This window comes from Mercurialis annua, linkage group LG5 (genome assembly GCF_937616625.2).
Source record: "Mercurialis annua linkage group LG5, ddMerAnnu1.2, whole genome shotgun sequence".
Taxonomy (NCBI): Eukaryota; Viridiplantae; Streptophyta; class Magnoliopsida; order Malpighiales; family Euphorbiaceae; genus Mercurialis; species Mercurialis annua.
This window is the reverse complement of record NC_065574.1, coordinates 1,315,463-1,335,691: the sequence shown is the minus strand read 5'-3', so window position 1 is coordinate 1,335,691 and position 20,229 is coordinate 1,315,463. Positions and strand designations below refer to the sequence as shown.

General features: G+C 33.8%; 4 protein-coding genes across 5 annotated transcripts; 3 read left to right on the top strand and 1 right to left on the bottom strand.

Annotated features, from left to right (window-relative positions):
- The first annotated feature begins 1,266 nt into the window (after positions 1–1,266).
- Positions 1,267–5,866, top strand: LOC126682155 (glucose-1-phosphate adenylyltransferase large subunit 1). 2 transcript variants are annotated; one of them, XM_050377738.2, is made up of 15 exons: positions 1,267–1,421; positions 1,800–2,114; positions 2,274–2,399; positions 2,536–2,706; positions 2,785–2,877; positions 3,188–3,271; positions 3,358–3,413; positions 3,523–3,616; positions 3,817–4,002; positions 4,147–4,227; positions 4,477–4,563; positions 4,643–4,747; positions 4,833–4,939; positions 5,054–5,114; positions 5,416–5,866. In XM_050377738.2, the coding sequence occupies exons 2-15, from the start codon at positions 1,890–1,892 to the stop codon at positions 5,515–5,517; spliced, it is 1,578 nt and encodes a 525-aa protein (XP_050233695.1). In that variant the 5' UTR covers positions 1,267–1,421; positions 1,800–1,889; the 3' UTR covers positions 5,518–5,866. The 2 variants fall into 2 exon arrangements, with proteins under 2 accessions (XP_050233695.1, XP_050233696.1); XM_050377739.2 differs by having other exon boundaries at positions 1,777–2,114.
- A 203-nt stretch (positions 5,867–6,069) lies between these two features.
- LOC126680834 (SNF1-related protein kinase regulatory subunit gamma-1-like) lies at positions 6,070–9,584 on the top strand. Its single transcript, XM_050376060.2, has 7 exons — positions 6,070–6,340; positions 6,506–6,684; positions 7,339–7,446; positions 7,547–7,708; positions 8,400–8,482; positions 8,575–8,766; positions 8,948–9,584. The coding sequence occupies exons 1-7, from the start codon at positions 6,097–6,099 to the stop codon at positions 9,333–9,335; spliced, it is 1,356 nt and encodes a 451-aa protein (XP_050232017.1). The 5' UTR covers positions 6,070–6,096; the 3' UTR covers positions 9,336–9,584.
- A 90-nt stretch (positions 9,585–9,674) lies between these two features.
- Positions 9,675–14,095, bottom strand: LOC126680833 (uncharacterized). The gene is made up of 4 exons (XM_050376058.2): positions 13,834–14,095; positions 11,856–13,277; positions 11,622–11,647; positions 9,675–11,152 (listed from the first exon to the last, which is right to left on the bottom strand). The coding sequence occupies exons 2-4, from the start codon at positions 13,186–13,188 to the stop codon at positions 10,364–10,366; spliced, it is 2,148 nt and encodes a 715-aa protein (XP_050232015.1). The 5' UTR covers positions 13,189–13,277; positions 13,834–14,095; the 3' UTR covers positions 9,675–10,363.
- Positions 14,096–17,891: 3,796 nt separating this feature from the next.
- Positions 17,892–18,753, top strand: LOC126683391 (pre-mRNA-splicing factor cwc22-like). Its single transcript, XM_050379267.2, has one exon. It carries the CDS (start codon positions 17,915–17,917, stop codon positions 18,728–18,730), a length of 816 nt encoding a protein of 271 aa, XP_050235224.1. The 5' UTR covers positions 17,892–17,914; the 3' UTR covers positions 18,731–18,753.
- Positions 18,754–20,229: the final 1,476 nt, after the last annotated feature.

Here is a 20,229-nt window from a genome sequence, read left to right as displayed (position 1 = left end):
TTAAACAAATTTATCGGTTTAGTAGGTTGTGATATCAAGACAAATTGATGTAGCGCAATGTGATCTTAATATAATATGGCGTTATATGAATTAAAAATCAATCTTATTATTCATACAAATATCCAGCTCGAAAGTATTTAAAATAAAAAAAGAACTGAAATTAAGAGACGTGAAAATTATCTTCCTATACGGAATACCATCTGAAAGAGTGAAGTCAAGCACCTGATTTTTTTTTTCAAAATTAAGCAAACCAATTCTTAATTTGACATTATTGATCCCTATAATTTGTTTGAGAACATTTGATGAGCAAGTTGTAAAACTATTAGTGAAGTCATTATCATTTGATTATGGACGTTCCAAATTGGCGGGAAACATCTAATTCCAACAGTTAAATGTGCAAAAAAATTGCAAGCAGCCAAAAATTGTAGAAAAATACAGCCAATTGAACAGAAGGAATCTTCTTTTATTAATCTTAATAATGTTATCATAGTCTAATTAAAAAAGAATTTAATTCTGAACATTCAGTTACCCTTCAGCTTAAAATATATAGTAAAAAATCACAAATATCTCTAATATACAAAAAGGTCATTTATAGGAGTGTGCAAAAATCAACCGAAACTGAAAAATCAAATCGAACCAACAAATTCAATTTGGTTTGCTTGGAAATTGTAGAATTATTTTGGTTGGTCGGTTTAAAGATTAAAAAAATTCAGTCAGATTTAGATATAAACCGAACCAAAAAAATCGAACTGAACCGAAAAATCGAGCGAACCGACAATATCTGTGCAATTTGAATTTTTTTTTCTAAAACTTCAGTTCAGTTCAGTTTTTTTAAAAACAAAAAATTAGTTTCGGTCGTTTTGGTTTAACCGATTGCACACCCCTAATTATTTGTGTATTAAATCTGAACTTTCACGTTTATAGAAATCTAATGCATTTTTAAAATGTCGCATCATACGTCCCGATCTTTTAATTTCTAGCATTGTGCAATACATTTATGACGTCTTTTATATAAAATGTTGATGTTTCTCCGCATATCTTTTAGTTTTAATTTGATGAAAAATAAAAATAGACTATATAATATAAACACACGCAAAATTGAAATGTGCGATGTTGTGTTTTAAAAATAAAATTAAATCGCTATAAACGTGAAACATCGGAATTTAATATTCCGATGCTCCTATATGAAATGGACATTCGGCATTGAAGTAGACAGGTGTTAGCTCTACAATGGCCTCCTTAAATACAAGACATGTGGAGTATCATAGATACCTGCATCTCTGAATCAAAGCCGTGGCACTTTGAACTCAGACAGCTTCTATATAAAGAGATCAAAACTACAAATTTTAGGTAAAAATTTTAATGAAAAACCCCCAAAACACAGGATTTCTCGTGATATTATTAAATCTTTAACCGCAAAGGTATCAACTTTCAACCTCATTTCACGCATTTCACTCTTAAAAAAGTAGCCTCATTGATAAATTTTTGTGATTGAATCTATTAAATAACTTTATGGTATGTGTTTGATTATTCAAAAGTTTGATTCTTTAGCTTCTGGGTACTTTAAATTCTTGATTCTGAAAAAAATTTATTTGTCTGGTTATTACAAAGATTCCATCTTTATATAAATTTTGCTTTTGGGGTTTGCTTAGATTTGGTGTTTTTATATTATTTTGTTGTTGAGTGAAGAGTGAGGATACAACTGTCATTTATTTTCTTTATGTGAATTGGTACTTTACTTGATTAGTTGGTTACTTTACTTAGCTTGTAATTCAGTGACATTGGGATTTGTGTTCCAGTAATCTTGGGACTGATACACTTTTTTAAGTGTGATCCATCATCATTATCATTATCATCTTCATTTTGGTGAAAGCTTGGAGACTGTTGCAATGGATTCATGTTGTATGGCTTTGAAGACCAGTGCCAATTTGGGGAAAGGTGGTTTTAACAATGGAGATAAGGAGTTCTTAGGGGAAAGGGCCAGAGGGAGTTTAAATTATAGTGTTGGCTTCAATCAGATAACAAGAAGCTTAAAAGCTGGTTGGAATGTTAATAATGTCAAGCCTAGTAATGCTTATGCTGTGTTAACATCAAATAATCCTAAGGAGATTGTGGTGAGTTTCATTTGGATCATTTTATGTTATGCTTCCTATTATAGATGTTATAGTTTTTGAACATGATCAACTTTTTGGATGTTAATGAATTGTGTTTTGTATATTAATTTTAGTCTAATATTTCTTGTTCGGTGTGTTATTTGTGGTATTTGATTTTAGACCTTGCCATCACCACCGCGTTTGGAGAGGCGAAAAGTGGATCCGAAAAATGTAGCTTCAATCATATTGGGAGGAGGTGCAGGGACCAAGCTATTTCCTCTTACCAGAAGGGCTGCAACACCAGCTGTAAGAAAAAAATTCCGGTCTCCTTAGTTTTACAGTTCTCTGAACAGATCAAAATTTATATGATAGATATGAATGGCTAGTTATGAAACTATATTTACTGTTAAATAAAGTTGATGTAGTTCATCTTATATTGCAGGTACCTGTGGGAGGATGCTACAAGCTTATAGATGTTCCTATGAGCAATTGCATCAATAGTGGCATTAATAAGATTTTTGTATTGACACAATTCAATTCTGCTTCCCTTAATCGACACCTTGCTCGCACATATTTTGGAAATGGAATCAATTTTGGGGACGGATTCGTTGAGGTATGATTGCTTTCTTTTGGAAATACTTGATGATTTCTTCTTGATAAGTGATCGATGGCGTATTCATATGCTAAACAGGTTCTTGCTGCTACTCAAACACCTGGAGAAGCCGGGATGAATTGGTTCCAAGGAACAGCTGATGCTGTGAGACAATTTACATGGGTTTTTGAGGTGAATATATAAGAACTTATGCTTGCAATTACCACTATTAGAAAATAGGTAATCTACCGATGGATTTTACCAACAGACTACCATCCATTGGTAATTTCGACCAATGGCGATGGAATAAGATGGATAAATTTATTTATATTTCCCACAAATTTACCGATGGATAGCCGACGGAGAAGTAGTCGGTCACCAGGAATATTGGTAGGACTGTGGTGATGTGTGATCTTGAGTGGATAAATTAATTGTCTTCAACATAGTTCTTCAATTCCTCCAAGAACTTAAATCGGAATCTTATAAAATTTCCTGGTTGTAGGATGCCAAGAACAGGAATGTAGAGCATATAGTAATCTTGTCTGGAGATCATCTTTACCGCATGGACTACATGGACTTTGTGCAGGTATTCCGTTAACCCTTAATAAAATTGACTCATGCTATATATTAATTTTTGAAATTCTTGCTTATTTATTCGCTATGGATTTACAGCATCATGTTGACAGTAATGCTGATATTACAATTTCATGTGCGCCGGTTGGTGAGAGGTTTGTTCAGTCTTTATGTGTGCTTTATTCATTTTTTTCCATGGCCTGGTTCGTCCACTACAAGCTGTATTCTCTAAATTTGCATCTAAATTTGATGTGTATTTTGCAGCCGTGCATCAGATTATGGCTTGGTGAATATAGACAGCAGAGGCCGGATTACCCACTTCGCCGAAAAACCAGTAGGAGCTGAACTGAGATCAATGGTGAGCCCCACATCCATCACATATAAATAATTGCAGTACCTGAAATCCAACTTCTGGCCCAAACTGATGGTTTAATTTTCAAGTTTTTTCTTGCCGAATGCCGATAAGACTAGCTTTATGATTACTGTGTTTCCCATCATAAGAATTCCATGCTAAATGATTTAAATTTACTAACAGTTTTCATGTTTAATTCCTTGCAGCAAGCTGACACAACTAATTTAGGTTTGTCTCCACAAGATGCGGTGAAATCCCCGTACATTGCATCGATGGGAGTCTATGTGTTTAGGACGGAGATTCTATTGAAGCTTCTGAGGTGGAGATTTCCTACATCAAATGACTTCGGATCAGAAATTATTCCTGCTGCTGTCATGGAGCACAATGTCCAAGTAAGAATAGTCTAAAATGTTATTTTCTTACTTCTCTCATTATTTGTTTCTTGAAGTTTATTTTTTGCCTAAAATGTCCCTTAATTTTATGTACTCATATCATCTGTGTATAATGCTGGATATATCGTGCGGGATTTTCTGCAGGCATATGTTTTTAGAGATTACTGGGAAGATATCGGAACAATCAAGTCTTTCTACGAAGCTAACTTGGCTCTTACTGTCGAGGTCTGTATTATCTTCATTTTACTAGCGACAATTCTTGATTTTATATCCGTTCTGTTATCTGTGCAAGTTGATTAATTATACATCAGCGTCGCACCGCAAAAGAAAATGAGGGTAAAGTTATGCTGTTGCTCATGCGTGAACAACGTAAATGGTTAATTCTAAATTTGCATTAATAGGGAAACGTATGCTTTTTTGTGTTTTGATTGTGATATGACCGACAATTGTCGATTGACTAAATTTCTCCTGCAGCCTCCTAAGTTTGAGTTTTATGACACGAAGACACCCTTCTACACATCTCCTCGATTCTTACCACCAACAAAAATTGATAAAAGCCGGGTATGTTGATATTCTGTGGAAAAAATTTGTGGCCTTGTCGAGTTATCTTGCTGTTTCATTTTAATTTTGGCTTATGCAGATTGTAGATGCAATAATCTCTCATGGATGCTTCTTGCGAGAATGTAATATCCAACACTCTGTGGTTGGTGAACGCTCACGTTTAGATTATGGTGTTGAGTTAAAGGTGATTTATCTTCATTCATTGCTCAGCCATATTTTTTCGCTGATGAGCGAGTTGTGAGACTGAGCATTTTTCTTTCCAATTTTAGGACACTGTGATGCTGGGAGCAGACTGCTACCAGACTGAAGCTGAAATTGCTTCTCTTTTAGCAGATGGGAAAGTCCCCATTGGCGTCGGAAGTAACACAAAAATCAAGTACGGTGCTCGATTGTTATCGATACTTGCATAAAATACAAAAAATGCTTTTCTTTTTCCCCTTGTTATTGGAACTATGAATTCTTAAAATTAGCTTGTGATTTTTCTCTGAAGGAACTGCATAATTGACAAGAATGCGAAAATAGGAAAAGACGTTCTCATCGTGAATAAAGCTGTAAGTAACATCTCTCAACTATCTAGCACAGAAATGAAAATTCTGAAATGAGAAACGTCAAATCAAAAACAACAAAATGATATTTTATGCAAGAATATGCTATAAATATAGAGTTCCAGAGATTCCTAAGCGTTTTCAAAAACGAAAATGGAACACGATAAATTACAGTGCATCATAGGCTCTCAATATCAAATCCAATGAATCGAAAACACATGTCTGCATTGCTCTCGTAGTAGAGTATATATTATTTTAAAGACAGTACAAAGTGCATCCATAATCCCGAACTCTCGGATTTTTGCAGGGTGTGCAAGAAGCAGATAGACCAGAAGAAGGGTTCTACATCCGGTCAGGAATCACAATTGTTATGGAGAAGGCAACAATAGAGGATGGCAAAGTGATATAACTAAATCTCAAGAACTAGCTCCAAACCCATGTTCGCAGAGGTCAATTCCGAAACAGTCAATCAAGTTCAGCCTACCGAAGAAACGAAGCTGACATGACGATAATGGCAGCATTTTGATCCGAGGAAGAAGAAATTAAAGCAGCTGTTCTTTAGCATATGTATACTAAGAGCTCCGTCGAGCTTCCTTCTAAAGTTATGGTCGCTTACTTAGTTTATTTCCTTTCTAGATTACATATAATTATAAAGCTTGCACCTTTAGCAATTAATAATACCACAAGCTGTATTAGAACTTCTAGCTATGTGAATATATGAATAATAAGGCTCTACAATAAGAATATTTTTTTATGAATTTTTCTAATTTTTTTGAGGCCTTATGGCGCTATATTATATGTGTATAAAATTTATTTTATTTGGTGTATACAATATAGCATATATTTATTAATAAAGATCGAAAAGATAATAAATCAAACTCGTACATAAAACCATAATTGCGTGGCAAGAAGAGACATCAAGCAATTCTTGATCTGACACTTGGAGCTTTGTTTACACGACACAGTTTACAGTTTGCAGAAAAAATGTATGGTGATTCTTATAAAAAGGCATGACAAAAACGAGATAAAAATGCATGTAATAATGCAAGAAGCAAATAAAATGAGTTCAAAGCAAGTTAAAGATGGATTGAAGTGTCTAAAAGATGAAAAAATAGTTGAAAATTCGAACATCAAGAATCAAAAACATCAAGAACTTGACCATGGCAGTGCTCTGCAAGTTTTTCTTGATCGAATCCCTATTAATTCTATCCCTGGCATCAGAAATTCTCCTGGTAAACTATATAATCTTTATTTTCTTTGAGAGAATTGTATCAGAATTTTATTATTATATTTTTATCATTCGGACCTTAGCAGACTGTTGTTTAGCGTTTATATCATTTGAGTTATAACTCGTCGGTATAGGAATTTGATTTAATTTGTTTGTTTGTTTTTTGTAGTTGTGGAATTGAAAAGTGGGGATAGTGTAAAAGATGCAATCGAATTGTTGTATGAGAAGAATGTGTGTGGTGCTCCCATTGTTGCTGACGTTGTGAATCCTGAAACTAGTTTTGGAAGATTTTCAGATCAGTATTTAGGGTTTATTGATTTTTTCAGCTTAGTTCTTTGGTTTCTTGAGGTAATATTTTCATGCATTTTTTTAAAGAAACAAAATATACTCATTTTAGGGTTATACAATTTACTTTTCACCAATTAGAAATTAGTCTAATTAGTATTATCGCTCACTATGTGAGAATTGTGGATAATGAGAATTGTGGATGTTTCGAGTTCGAGCCTTCATACTGTCATATCGGTTTAGGTAGATGAGAGTTTTCAGGATTGGGATTCCCTCAAGTTTAAAATGAACTTGAGGGGGTCATGTTCACGATCTACACCGTCCATTACAAAATGAATGGTGTAGATAAAAAAAGCACAAGTTTAATCAAATTAATCTACACCGTTCATTGTAAAATGAACGGTGTAGATCGTGAACATGACCCCCTCAAGTTTAAATGAACTTGAGAGAATACCAATCCGAGTTTTCACCTTTGTATAAAGAGTTTTCACCAATGGACATCCAATGAATCAAGCAAAAATATTTTTCTTTAAACCGAGATGGATTATTTGTTTAGTTTGGTTTGGTTTGTACTAATAACTTAACTGAAATTTTATTATTATCAAAACCAACTTGACCGAAATATTTTTTTTTTCTTGTGCTGTTCAATTTGGTTTGATTCAATTTTTTTACACCCAAATTGTAACTTCTTTTTTTTTTTCCTGTTTTAATTCCAAGGAATGTGAAAAGGCCAATCTTCAAGCTAAAGAAAATAGTGGTGGTGATACTGAAAAGAACAGCTTTTTAACCCTACTAGAACAGAATCCTGAAGTTTCACAAACAAAAGTAAGATCGAAAACGGGCGGATTTTGATTTGATCGACTTCGGTCATTGCAACACTATGTTTTAAGATATTGATTAGATTGAGCTCATGGTGAATGAACAGGTTGGTGAGTTAGCTAAGTGTTTCCTGTGGGATCCATTTTTCCCAGTACACTTTGATGATACTTTATTTCATGTTCTGCTGCTCCTCTCCAAGCACCCTCACCTGCAGGCGGTGCCTGTTATCGAGCAATCTGACTTTCAGGTCACCGGCTTCATAACACAGGTACTTATCTTGCTTCAACTTCGCATTTTATTTTGTAATACCACCGAACCATATCGGAATATCAAACTGAACAGAATCAAATCAAAATTATAAGAATGGTTCTGGTCATATGGTTTGATTCAGTTTGTATTCTTGCAAATGTTCGGTTATCGGTTCGATTTGAATGATTAAAAAATTTGAAGCAATATTTGAATTTATAAAAAAAATTAAAAAGATTTATATGAATGCATGTGCATAATCAAAAGAATTCGCAAAAGCAAACCGAACTAATCTAAGTAGCACGAACACTTTATTCAATCAACTTTTCAGTTTCGAACTTCATTTTTAACAATAAACCCCTTAAAAATAAGATTGTTTCGCTGTGTCTAAATGTTTCGTTTATCCGTGTCCGTGTCCATGCCACGTAAGAACTAATCAATAATTCAGTTCAGTGTCGAGACTTTTGATATATTACGATTTGATCAGTTTTGGCTGATTTCAGACTAAACCAACCAATACTCTTAACCATCATTTAAACTATAATTGAAGCACCACCTAACAATTCGAACAACTTAGAACTCTATAATTGGGAGGATTTAGAATTTGATCGTTGGTAATTTCATCTGATAAAGGTCTAAAATTCGATCTTAGCTGTACTATTTTGAACTTTTCGCCTATGCTTCGGAAATATAATGGGTTGATGTTTTGGTAGAATGCAGTCATCCAGTTGTTGCTACGATCAAGTGGACTCGAGTGGTTTGATAGCATGGCTGACAAAGCTTTATCCGATTTCCAGTATGTTTTGTCGAAACATTCAAATGTTTAGTTTGTTAAAAACTATAAACAAGTAAGCTGTTTATGTTATCAATCCTTTGTTTTCGACACAGCTTTGAAAGTGAGGAGCGAATAGTTACTGTGAGCGGTGATCAGAACTTGGCAGAAGCTCTGAAGATGTTATGGAAATGCCGACTAGGTGCAGTTGCAGTTGTTAATGGAGAAACTGATAAGATCATCGGGTGCTTTAGTAGCAGCCATGTTTATCTTCTTTTGGAGAATCATCAACTATTTAATGATAGAAAGTAAGTATAAAATTGGAATCCTTTTGAAAAAAAAATTAGATTTGGTTCACTTTGATTTTAAAAAAAAAATAGTTTAGTTCGATCAGATTGCGCACTCTTCTATTTCTAATTCAGACCTTAATATATGGTTTGACCACAAGCTAATAGCTTGAACATGACAAATGTAATGGGATGAATGCAGGACTTTAACGATGCAGGAATTTGTTCACATGAAAACCGGAAAAGAAGAAGTCGATCCTACCATCGATCAAGACCTGGGGGCTCTCTTGACAGCCGGTGCTCTTCGACTACGGAGCAGCTTACATCCGAAAATGTATTCTCCAGTCACGGCAGAAAGAAGCAATACTCTTAAGCAAGTAATGAACAAAATAGCAGAATCAAGAGCAAATTTTTGCTTTCTAGTTGATGATTCTCAGCGGCCAGTAGGAATGCTCACATTGAGAGAGATAATAATTCAGTTTGCTCCACCTTGTATAGATTCGGGTATTCATGGCGGTGGCTTCTTTGAATCTGCTCTAGAACAAGCTGGATGTCAGATCAAAAATGGGACCATGATTTGTGATCATTAAGCTGTACCACTCGGAGTGAATGAATTGAGCTACTCGCAATTATTCGAGATCATGCTATTTGAGTTAATCTCGAGGCTAATTCAATATCATATAAAGAGGCTAGTGAGGTGTATAACATTTTTGTCAGTTGAAGTTTATAATCTATAGTAAAAACAAATTAAAAATATTACATATGAGAATCTTTTGGATATTTATTGAACTCGAGCTCAAACTCGAATAGCTTGAATATCATTAGATTTTGAGTTTGAATATTTAGTCTCATTCCAGTTTGAGTTTAAGCTTGAGTTTCGAATAATTCGGATTCTTGTATATTTACACCTCTGATCACATTCAACTAGGTGCAGGCCAACTGAATTTTTCTTCCCTTCGGAAGGGTCTCGTTAGCAAGAAATTTAAGTACTATCAAATTTACAAATTACAATAATTAAGTGTAGAGGGTGATATTGCCCTCTGAAATACCTAGGGCGACCTACAACCATGTCGCCGAATATTTCATGGACGACCCATTTCTGAATATGATCCATATAAGGCAGAAAAACAAAATAAAATGAGCTTAAACTTAGTCAAGGTGCATACCAGAGCTACATTTAGGCTGTACATGCTCTTCATTCCGGTCACCAGTATGTCTATCGCAAAGAGTAATTAGTTTACGAGCAAAGGGTTATCGCGGTGCGTCATAATCAATTGACTCACACTTAGTTGTCTTAATCAATAAAGACGTTATTCTTTATTTTTAGGTCAATTAACTCTCAAATTGTGCAAAATGAACGAGTTCATCAATAACGGCCCAATTTGAGGTAAACTGGCCTAAATATATAGAATAATTGTTCTAAATTGATTAAAATGGGTCGGGACTTACAATTCTACTTTGATTTTGATATCAAAATTCTTTTACATCCCAGATTTTCCCACACTTCAACAAAGAAGAGCATTGTCTGGTTAAGTGTGAGATAAATTGACTGTGATGCACAAGTTCAGGGACCGGAATAATCCTTTGCTCGTTATATTACTCCTCTAGTCAGAACAACTTACTTCAATCCTCTGGTATTCCAAACAATAGAAGATCCCCTTTTCCTGAATTCACATGCTTGAAATCCATTCATGGCCTTTCCCATCAAAGCCATGGCACCAATGCTTGGAAACTGCCTCTTCTGAGAAGCGTCTTCATTTGCCTCTGAATTCGGTTTACGAACCACCACCGCAGATTCTGCCTTCCATTTTGAAGATGCAGCTTGGTTATGACACCACCTTCCGATCCAAGCATGCGAAATGATTTTATCTTGACTTTTTTGCACTGAATAAGTGTGAGTCGATTCAATGTTCCTTTGTAAGTCTATATTGTGATCAGCCACCACATGTTGTTTCCCATAAGACTTGAACATCTTTGGTTCTGAAGACTCCGAACTAGTTTTGCCATGGTTGAGTATATTACCGAAGAGTTTATTAATTTTTCCATGAGAAGAAGCTTCCTCCATTTTCATGATCTTAGTTCCCTGAGCAAAAGAATCTGAAGTACTTGTTTTGAGACGTTTAACCCATCTGCAGTATGGATCCAATCTCAAAGAAGTATCGGAACAGCCACTGGATCTTGATTTTGTGGGATGTTCTGCAGGGTGAAGAAAGTGTTCGGCATCCAGGCTCTGGGTTCTTGATGTGCTTCCAGGCCCATCATCAGATGAACTTGCTACGCCTGGGTTTTCTGGAACTTCCTTGTTAATGTCAGGTAACTCTATAGTTGGCAGTCTGATTCCGGTCTCTTCTCTGACTGACACTGTTGCAGCTTCAAATGCTGGGGACTTCTGAGCCACGTTGACGTCCTACAAAATTGATGATTGATGATGATTGAGCAAAGTTCCACCAAGTAAACTAACAGATTTCATTATGCACATAGAACCACTACTGATGAAACCAACAGAAAAGCTAACGAGGCCGGGTTAGGAGATCGAGAAGTGGCCAAGTAAGGCTTTGACCTTAAAATTTAACATTGTAACCTGTCTTTAGAACAGTAAAAACAAAACAGAACCATGTTGCCTTTTTGAGGTGAGATAAAATATCAACTCCGCAACTTATAAATAGGAAAAAAAAGAGGAACATAGAACACTAAAAAAATTGCATTAGTGAATAGAACATTGAAATTTGAAAGGAACTTTAAATCAACAATATTGCTAAGTAGAGATAACATCATAAAAAGACATAAAAGAAAACAGAGCTAGCCTGAAAATACACTTAAACCAAAGACCAATTGATTCATGAAACACGCCAGTTAAAAGATGAAACAAAAATTACCTTGTTGGAGACAGATAGAGCCGCACCTGCAATAGAGAAAAAAGGTACAAAACATGAATTTACTAGTCAACTTTGCAAAACAAGTATTTGTTTAATTATATTAGTAGTTCTTACTAAGATCAGCTATAACATAAAACCTATGCGCAATCAAAAAAAAAAGAACTATCTATGTCCACTTGATTGAGGACACCTGTGAACTAAGGACTAAACATGCGATATAAAATGGCCACTTACCAGAAAGACGGTTCACACGAAGAGTATTTACGTCCATGGTGTCAGTTTCAGCTGATGATTCATTCTTTAAATCAAGGGCGAAAGTATGCACACTTTCTATATTTTCTTTGGTTTCACCATCTGTGGAGCTGTCCAAAGCTTGCAGCTTCACTCGTTTCTTAACATTAAAACCGAAATCTGAAGATAAGCTAAGGAGCTCACTCGGTTGATTCCTTTTAGTATTGGTGGATATTGTGGGCGCTCTGAGCATTTGACCTCTATCAGATAAGTTTACATCAGCCTTGTTTGTGATTAAGAATTGGCGAGTGGTCTGAGAGAACTTTGGAGGACAAACAGCAAACTCTTCTAGAGAACCTATAGTTGCACATATCCTCATAGTCTCCGCATTACCTAGCGAAGGGGAACTTCTCGGTAGTTCAAATGATCCATGGTATAAGCTTGACGTCGCAGGCATTACGTTGTTGGGATATAAATTAGCAGCAAAATGATTTGGCTTCCTCTGGTTCTGTTCACCAAGAAAATCTCTTAGCTGATTACTGCTTGTTGAGGGATCATCTATCGACAGAGTTGCACTGTTATTTATTTTTCTCTCAACCAAAAATGTACTTTTTGTTTGATTGTAGTCTAGCCTAGGGAAAAAAGACTCGGTCGGAATCCTTCCACTTCCGTATTCTGATGGCACAATTCTAGAAGTTGAGCCCAAAAACTCACTCTTTACTGGTGTTGATATAACCATTTTACATTCTTCAGGCAGATTATTTGACATGACCTGATGATCTGAGTTTGACACAACACATTCTATTGATTGAGTCTTTATTTTGGACGGAGTTGATGCACACATTGAGGGTAAAGATTTGTTGATTTGACCTGGAGAAACATCATAGCCAGAGATAGGACCAATTTCTGACCTTAACAATGGCTCTTGAAAACCAGAGGATTCATCATGTTTCAGCGATAAACTCCCATCTCTATTCTGCGAAGATTTAAACATCGGAAAATGCTGGCCTTTGGATGATGTTTCATGTCTCGATTTCCCCAAACTTGTTGTCAAATCCTCATTCTTAATAGTCTTGTGCATTTTTCTAAATTCTTTGACAAACTTGGAGCTTCCAGATTCTACCTCTGTCTCAGTTCGGGCTTTCTGATACTTACTTCTCTGACTATTTTCTCCAGAATCGGAACAAAGTGGTAAATCATATCGAGCATCATCAACTTGCTTGCAATTCGTGCGCGTCCAGTGAGACATCCAAGCAGATTGGAAAGGAGGCTGCATCATAGAACTTTGAGGATTTTCATCCTTATCATGATCCAATTGAACTCGACGATCAGACATGACAAGGTAGACGAAAAACGGCTGAACTTAAACTATTATAGTTTAATACTCTGACTAATTCTATCAATTGCTCATCAAACAAAATCCACCTGAAGAAGCAGAAACAGTTTAAAACCAGTACCTTTAAGAACAAAAAGCAAGCTTTAAAAATGAAAGATCACTATTAAACAGTAAAAATAAAAGGAATAAATCCGCTTATCACTCATCCTAGCACGGACACGGACACTCGGTTACGAACAAGGTGAAACAGTGTTATTTTAAGGTTTTATCTGTAAAAAATGAAGTTTTGTGTCCGAAATGTTTAAAAAAAACGGGACACGTTAATCGAATGAAGTGTCTGCGCTAAGAACACTCATAAAACACACAATTTTTGATCTAGTAGTATAGAAGTTCATTATTTATTTATTTTGATAATTAATTTCATTAATTTTTTTATTTAATTATCAAATAAGCATACACGAAATTCCAAATTTCATTCATCCCTAACAATTTACGTTCATCAATTTTAATTTACTCTGCAGCATCAAGATACTGAAGAAAAAAAAAAGCAAAATACAGCAAAAACAAATGATTTTGTCAAATTACTTTCTAAAAGCAAAGCATAGACAGTACAAAAACAAACACGAACACGACCGCACAGCTTACCGGCGGCGAAGGTGAATTCGCGCAGATCGAGAGTCCAAAGAGAAATGAAAAGAAGTGAAGCAAGATAAATATTAATGATTCCTTGAGGAACCTGTGGACGGCGAAGCTTAGCGACGGCGGCGGCGGCGGTGGTGGCGATGGTAAATGAGAGGAAGAAGAAAGGGGAAGCGTATACATTAAGATTCCAGCATAAGGAGTGAGCTAAGCACTGAAAGCCGAAGCTAACTTTAGCCTCTGCTTTTTTTATTATTCGATTTCTGTGATTAGCTGAGAATTCATAAGCCGACAGTGTAGTGATTGGCCCCATGAACATGCACTTTTTTTATTTTATTTTTATTATTTATTTAAACTCAATTAGTATCTAAAAAATTACTTTTGTAACTGTTTTCTGTTTATATAATATCACTTTTAAAAAAAATAATTTTAATCTATTTATCAATTTTGCAGTTTCAATTATAACTGTTTGTTTAAATAAATTTTAAAAAATATTTAATTATATTCTTATATTCAATCAATTTAATCTAATAAAAAACATTATACATGTTTAATTTAAATTTTATCATAAAAAGTTAGTGGACCGCGATGATAAAATTTTAAAATTAATTGATTTAAAAATAAAAATATATATTCTAATTGATGTAAATATATAAAACATTATTTTTAAATAACTAAAATAAAAAATAATAGATAATTGATCCTGGTGCATAAATTTGGAGACTATGATAATTTTTTATTTAAAGAAAAGGGTAAAATCTAATATCAATAATCAATTTTAAATACTAGTTAACTAAAAATATATTATTGAAATATCACTATCAATCTTTAGATTTAAAAATTATTGAATATTAGTTTTTAAAAAAACATCATTAGTTTTTGTTTATTATAATAGGGAGACAGAAATGGATAATTAATATGGAGTAATACTTTAAAATGGATTATTATATATAAAAAAAAAACTCGTAGATATTTATAGTGGATAGATATTTTATTGTTTGCTGGCTGGCAACGAATATTTTGCAAATGTATGACCAGAAAAAGGGGACCAGTAACTGGTTAAGATATGTTAGGAACCGGACCGACCAAGTCAATGTCAAACTAGCCAAGGCTCGTGTTATGTTAATCAGCTAGTACTATTTAACGAAAAATTATAGGCCAAACCCATATAGAGGTCCCTGTACTTTACACTTTTTTTTCTATAGGTCTTTATACTTCATTTTTGTATTATCTGGTCCCTCTACTTACCTATTTTTGATTTTCAGGTCCTTTGTGAGTTTTTTCCAGTCCCTCTACTTACAATTTTTGTTTCCTCAGGTCCCTCTACTTACAATTTTTGTTTCCTCCAGCCATACAAAAGGACCGAAAAAAACTCATAAAGGACCTGAAAATCAAAAATAGGTAAGTAGAGGGATCAAATAATACAAAAATGAAGTATAAGGACTTACGGAAAAAAATGTGTAAAGTACAGGGACCTTTATATGGGTTAAGCCAAAATTATACAATACAATTATTGCGCCATATCATTCGTTCATTAAATTAATATTGTATTAGTCATGTAAAATACTTTTTTAATAATTAAAAAGTGAAGAGTACTTTTAAAAAGATTGAAAGCACGATCTAACAGTTTTTTACCCAACGCTTATAATATTTAAGTGAAAACATAAGTATTAATAATTAAAGGATTTTTTTTATTACAAATTCTCTTATTATAATATGATAGCACGCAACGTCTGTGTAGAATAAATTATTGGCTGAATACATAGTTTGACCCCTGAACTTATACCCTTTTACCCATCTAACCTCTAAACTTAACGACTCACCTATCGAACCTCTGAACTTGTTAAATAATCCGATTTGACCCCTGAACTTGACAAAAACGTAAACATTGAACCCCTCCGTACACAATTTCTTCTAGAATGTTTCAAGTGACAGGTGGCGCGGAGGGGTTCAATATTTACGTATTTATCAAGTTTAGGGGTTAAATCGGATTATTTAACAAGTTCAGAGGTTCGATAGGTGAGACGTTAAGTTTAGAGGTTAGATGGGTAAAAGGGTACAAGTTCAGGGGTCAAACTATATATTAAGCCATAAATTATTCTATTTAACAGGTCGAGTGGAGTTGCTAACCAGCCCAAAATTAATTGGCTAATAACAGTGTCTGGTTGGTTCCATAGCCACGAACCTCCTCTACTTACCAATGGATTGCAAGTTTGGCTGTTGTTTTTCCACGTCTTGTATTTAGTTTTATTTATTACTATATCATTTGTCAATAAATCATTTTCCAAAATTAAAGAAATTGTCATTGTTGTACATAACACTCCAATGATAGTAGTTATATCTTTTTAAATCGACTAAATAGATAATAAAATGATAAATTTGGTTTGATAATTTACTTATCATATAAAATATATTTTAAATTATTTATTCATTATAGAATACAATATAATAGAAAAATCGAAGTTATATTAAATCTAATGATTAGAGCTTGCTTTTTTTTTTTTAATGGGATCTATAACTCAAACTTTATAGTAGTTACTATTGAACAAATTCATATATTTATGGAAATTGAATAATAAGTTTTTAGTGCTATTGTCGGAGAAGATAAAAGTTCTTCTTCTATCACTAGAATTAAGATACTTTGACTTGATTTAATATATTATTTGTTTTTGTTTTTCTTCTGTTTTATGCCGTGGATATTTGTTGATCTATCTCCAGATTCTTTTCTTATGTTATATTTAGCATATAATTAGCATAAATATAGATTTAAAAATAAATTGTATTCAAATCATAGAAAATTAAAGAAAAACTATATAAACTAGGAATACTTAGTAAATAATTATTAATTAAATTTAAATATACTGAAATAAAAATTAAAATATATAGAAAACAAATGTAATTCCATTTACAATAAGTTTGTATCCAAAATATAAAAAAAAATGCAAAATAAGCATAAAATAAACGTTATTATATGTGAGCAATCTGCAAAATTAACTATAAAAATGGAGTAAAACTATATTCTAGCCATTTCATCAGTTTAAAGTGGAAAATCCAAATCAAATTAACAGTAATCAATTTTATAAATATTTGCAGTCAAATCAAAATACTTATTGGTTTGTTAGATTATTTAACCATATAGTCGGTTCGTTTAATCCGTTAGTTCATACCAAAAACCGAATCTAACCGAGTTAATCAAAGGACAATTTGACGTCCTTATTGACTTCTAATTAAGAGTCCCACCATGAGTAGTCAAAATGTTTAAAATTGTTTGATTTTTTAAAAGATCTAAAACTAAACCAAACTAAAGAGGAAATTTGGTTCAACTTATTTCGATTTCTTAGAATTTGGTAATTATCTAAAGTCATTACCTAGAGACGTTTATCTAACTATCTATGTAATACTATTAGATATAATTTAATTTAAGTATATATGAATTTCTAAAATAAAAATTAGTAGGATCATCTACAGTAACACAGGATGAATGCTTGGATCATGAATGATTTGAATTACGGGCCCGTGGACCAGAGGTGTTCATTCGACCGAACCAAAAAATTAACAGTAACCGGTTTTTCAAATATTTGTAGTCAAATTGAAATAGTTATTGGTTCGTTTGATTATTTTGACTAGCCATATAATCGAATTTTATTAATATTAATTATTAAAATAATAATTCAAATTTAGTGTTATTTTCTATTTTTATAAAGAATTAGAGGATAAATTAATATCTAGATTCTATAAAAAAAATACAAAAGCAATATTATGTGTATATAATTTGGTTAGTTCAGTCGGTTCACTTAATCCGTTAATTCGTATCAAAAACCGAATTTAAGTAAGTTAATCAAAGTTTTTCAAATTGGATGCGAATATGAAGGCCGTTTTATTTTTGAAATGCTGTCTGATTCCTAACAGGATTCGGAATGAATTTTGTTTTTGAAATGTTGTCCGATTCATAACAGGATTCGGAATGAATTTTTTTTTTTGAAATGCTGTCCAATTCCTAACAGGATTAGGAATAAATTTTTTTTATTTAAACAGAGTTGATCAAACCCTCCTCTACAAATTGATCAAAGCTCAAGAAGTCTCCGCAATGACGAAGAAAAATAACGGTGATCGCCGACACCAGCAGATGGTGATAGAAGATGAGACGGAAACGGATGCTGTCACTTTGAGGCGGACTGTGTACCTAACGATTATGGAGAGTTTATCATTCGAGGAGTGCGGGCATACGTTGCTGAAAATGAAACTCCAAGCAGGGCAAGAGATGGTAATCTGCAGTATGATAGTGGAGTGTTGCAGCCAAGCGAAATTGTTCGACCCATTCTACGGTTTATTGGGGCAAAGGTTTTGCGGGATCAATACAGTTTATCGGGATTATTTTGAGGAGTGCTTCGTTCAGCAATATTCGATTGTCCATCGATTAGAAACAAACAGGATTCGGAATGTGGCAATGCTTTTCGCCCATTTGCTTGCTGCTGATGTTCTTCCTTGGCGTCTATTCTCCTACATACTTCTAACGGAAGACGACACTACCTCATCTTCTCGTATATTCCTCAAGTTTCTCTTCCAGGACTTGTCCGATCGTCTTGGTATTTCTGCTTTGAATAAGCGCCTTACTGCGTTTCACTCTATTTTCCCCAAGGATAATCCGAGGAACACCCGATTTTCCATCAACTTCTTTACCTCGATCGGGCTCGCTGGCATCACCCAAGATTTGCGCTGTTACTTGAAGAATATGCAGCAGCACTCAGATTCTGTGGATAGAGCTACTTCATCAGAGTCCGACACTGGTAGCTGCGAGTCAGACGGCTCAAATTTATCGCGTTCAAGTTTTGGCAAGTGCAGCAGAAACCATGGGCCGAAAAGAAGGAAGCTAAGCTTAGGCTGCATGAATGAAATTGTTTAGCTCATATGTAAAAAAACTATTTTAATAGGATGTCTCCTTTTGTTATTTTATGCTATTAATTCAATTTAATTGCTTAAGCTTATTTTGATTAAGAAAAGATTCCCCATATGAATGAAATTGTTGTTTGTAAATAGAGATCTAGTATAGTTATGCGAAATTTGTTACTTATATACTAGAGTCATATGCGGAATTTAATATGAATCAATTACATGTCAGCTTTTTCGCATGAAGCCATTGAAAAAAGGTGGAACATCGTATCTGAATTCATTATCAATTATTTAATTTATTTTTGTGTTGGGAGTAGAGAATCATGATGATTTCATTCATAGGTAACGCCTCTTCTCTGGTCGACGAGTATTAGTTCTGTGACGCGGAATGCAGAATGCAGTAGGTTATTACAAATGTGCATACTTTCTGTTGTTTTGCTATGTATTTGTGAGTCTTGCCAACAACCCGTCTTGGATCACATTACAGACTCTGTTTAAGGGTATTAACGTGTATTGTTATGGGATATATGCACTGATTGTTAAAGCGAAAAATACAGTTTTCCCCAAACGGTTTCCATGTACCTTTACGAGGTCATACTAATTTGTCATTCTTATTATACGCTACCGTTAGAAACCGTGGTTCCGAGTTTTGATCGCGTATAAAGAAGAGCTCATCCATTGCTTTAATTGTGGTTCTGTATGTATTTCTTCCAAGGGGGATAATAAACTTCCCAACACATTGTTCAATGATGCATCAGTGATCTATGATATTCTTACACCATCTGCTGTTTCATGTTTATCAAAAAAAATTCCTTTTGTTATCTTTATGCTATTAATTCAATTTGATTTGTTAAGGTTATTGTGTTTTATTGATTAAGAAAAGATTCCCCATGAATGAAACTGTTTGTATGTGAATCGACGTCTATTTATCGTATCTAAAATAATTTATTAGAATTTACAGTACTGAGATAAAAATATAAACAGAAAATCATTAGAACTAAACTAAGCAAGATTATAATGAATGTAAATTAAATTTAAAATAATGCATGGTATACGACGAAAAGATAAAATATTGACAAATGATGCATTATTAAATAGAAGGTTATATATTTTATACAACAAATATAAACATTAACAAGTCATTGATTTTATGGCAGAGTATTCTATTCCTATTGTTCATGAAATGTAATTTTTAATTAATAATTTTAATTAACGATTAACTAAGATTGGCCGATCTGAATTGACCGCTAGTGGACCTTCGCCGGACCGGATGACAACGAATTTGGTAAGTTAGTAGATTGGGATGATAACGTGTTGATTCTCTTCTGCTCTCGAGTTATTGTTGCGTCTTTAAAATGAGTTGATCTTTTTATTATAAAGTTAGTTTTACATGTAATTGCTTGCTTATTTGAAGAGAGATTTTTAAGTGGATTCAGTCTACCACGTATGAAGCCTGAGCCGGATTCAAATCATAATCGGACTTACATAAAAAAATGAGTTAATTAGACAAAA

Coding starts and splice junctions, on each gene's coding strand:
- LOC126680834 (XM_050376060.2), top strand. CDS start 6,097: ATGGTGATTCTTATAAAAAGGCATGACAAAAACGAGATAAAAATGCAT. Junction 7,447..7,546: donor CTGAAGTTTCACAAACAAAA/GTAAGATCGAAA, acceptor GTGAATGAACAG/GTTGGTGAGTTAGCTAAGTG. Junction 8,767..8,947: donor CAACTATTTAATGATAGAAA/GTAAGTATAAAA, acceptor GGATGAATGCAG/GACTTTAACGATGCAGGAAT.
- LOC126683391 (XM_050379267.2), top strand. CDS start 17,915: ATGACGAAGAAAAATAACGGTGATCGCCGACACCAGCAGATGGTGATA.
- LOC126682155 (XM_050377738.2), top strand. CDS start 1,890: ATGGATTCATGTTGTATGGCTTTGAAGACCAGTGCCAATTTGGGGAAA. Junction 2,400..2,535: donor GAAGGGCTGCAACACCAGCT/GTAAGAAAAAAA, acceptor CTTATATTGCAG/GTACCTGTGGGAGGATGCTA. Junction 4,748..4,832: donor ATTATGGTGTTGAGTTAAAG/GTGATTTATCTT, acceptor TTCCAATTTTAG/GACACTGTGATGCTGGGAGC.
- LOC126680833 (XM_050376058.2), bottom strand. CDS start 13,188: ATGTCTGATCGTCGAGTTCAATTGGATCATGATAAGGATGAAAATCCT. Junction 11,648..11,855: donor TCGTGTGAACCGTCTTTCTG/GTAAGTGGCCAT, acceptor TCTCTATTGCAG/GTGCGGCTCTATCTGTCTCC. Junction 11,153..11,621: donor CTCTATCTGTCTCCAACAAG/GTAATTTTTGTT, acceptor TCAATTTTGTAG/GACGTCAACGTGGCTCAGAA.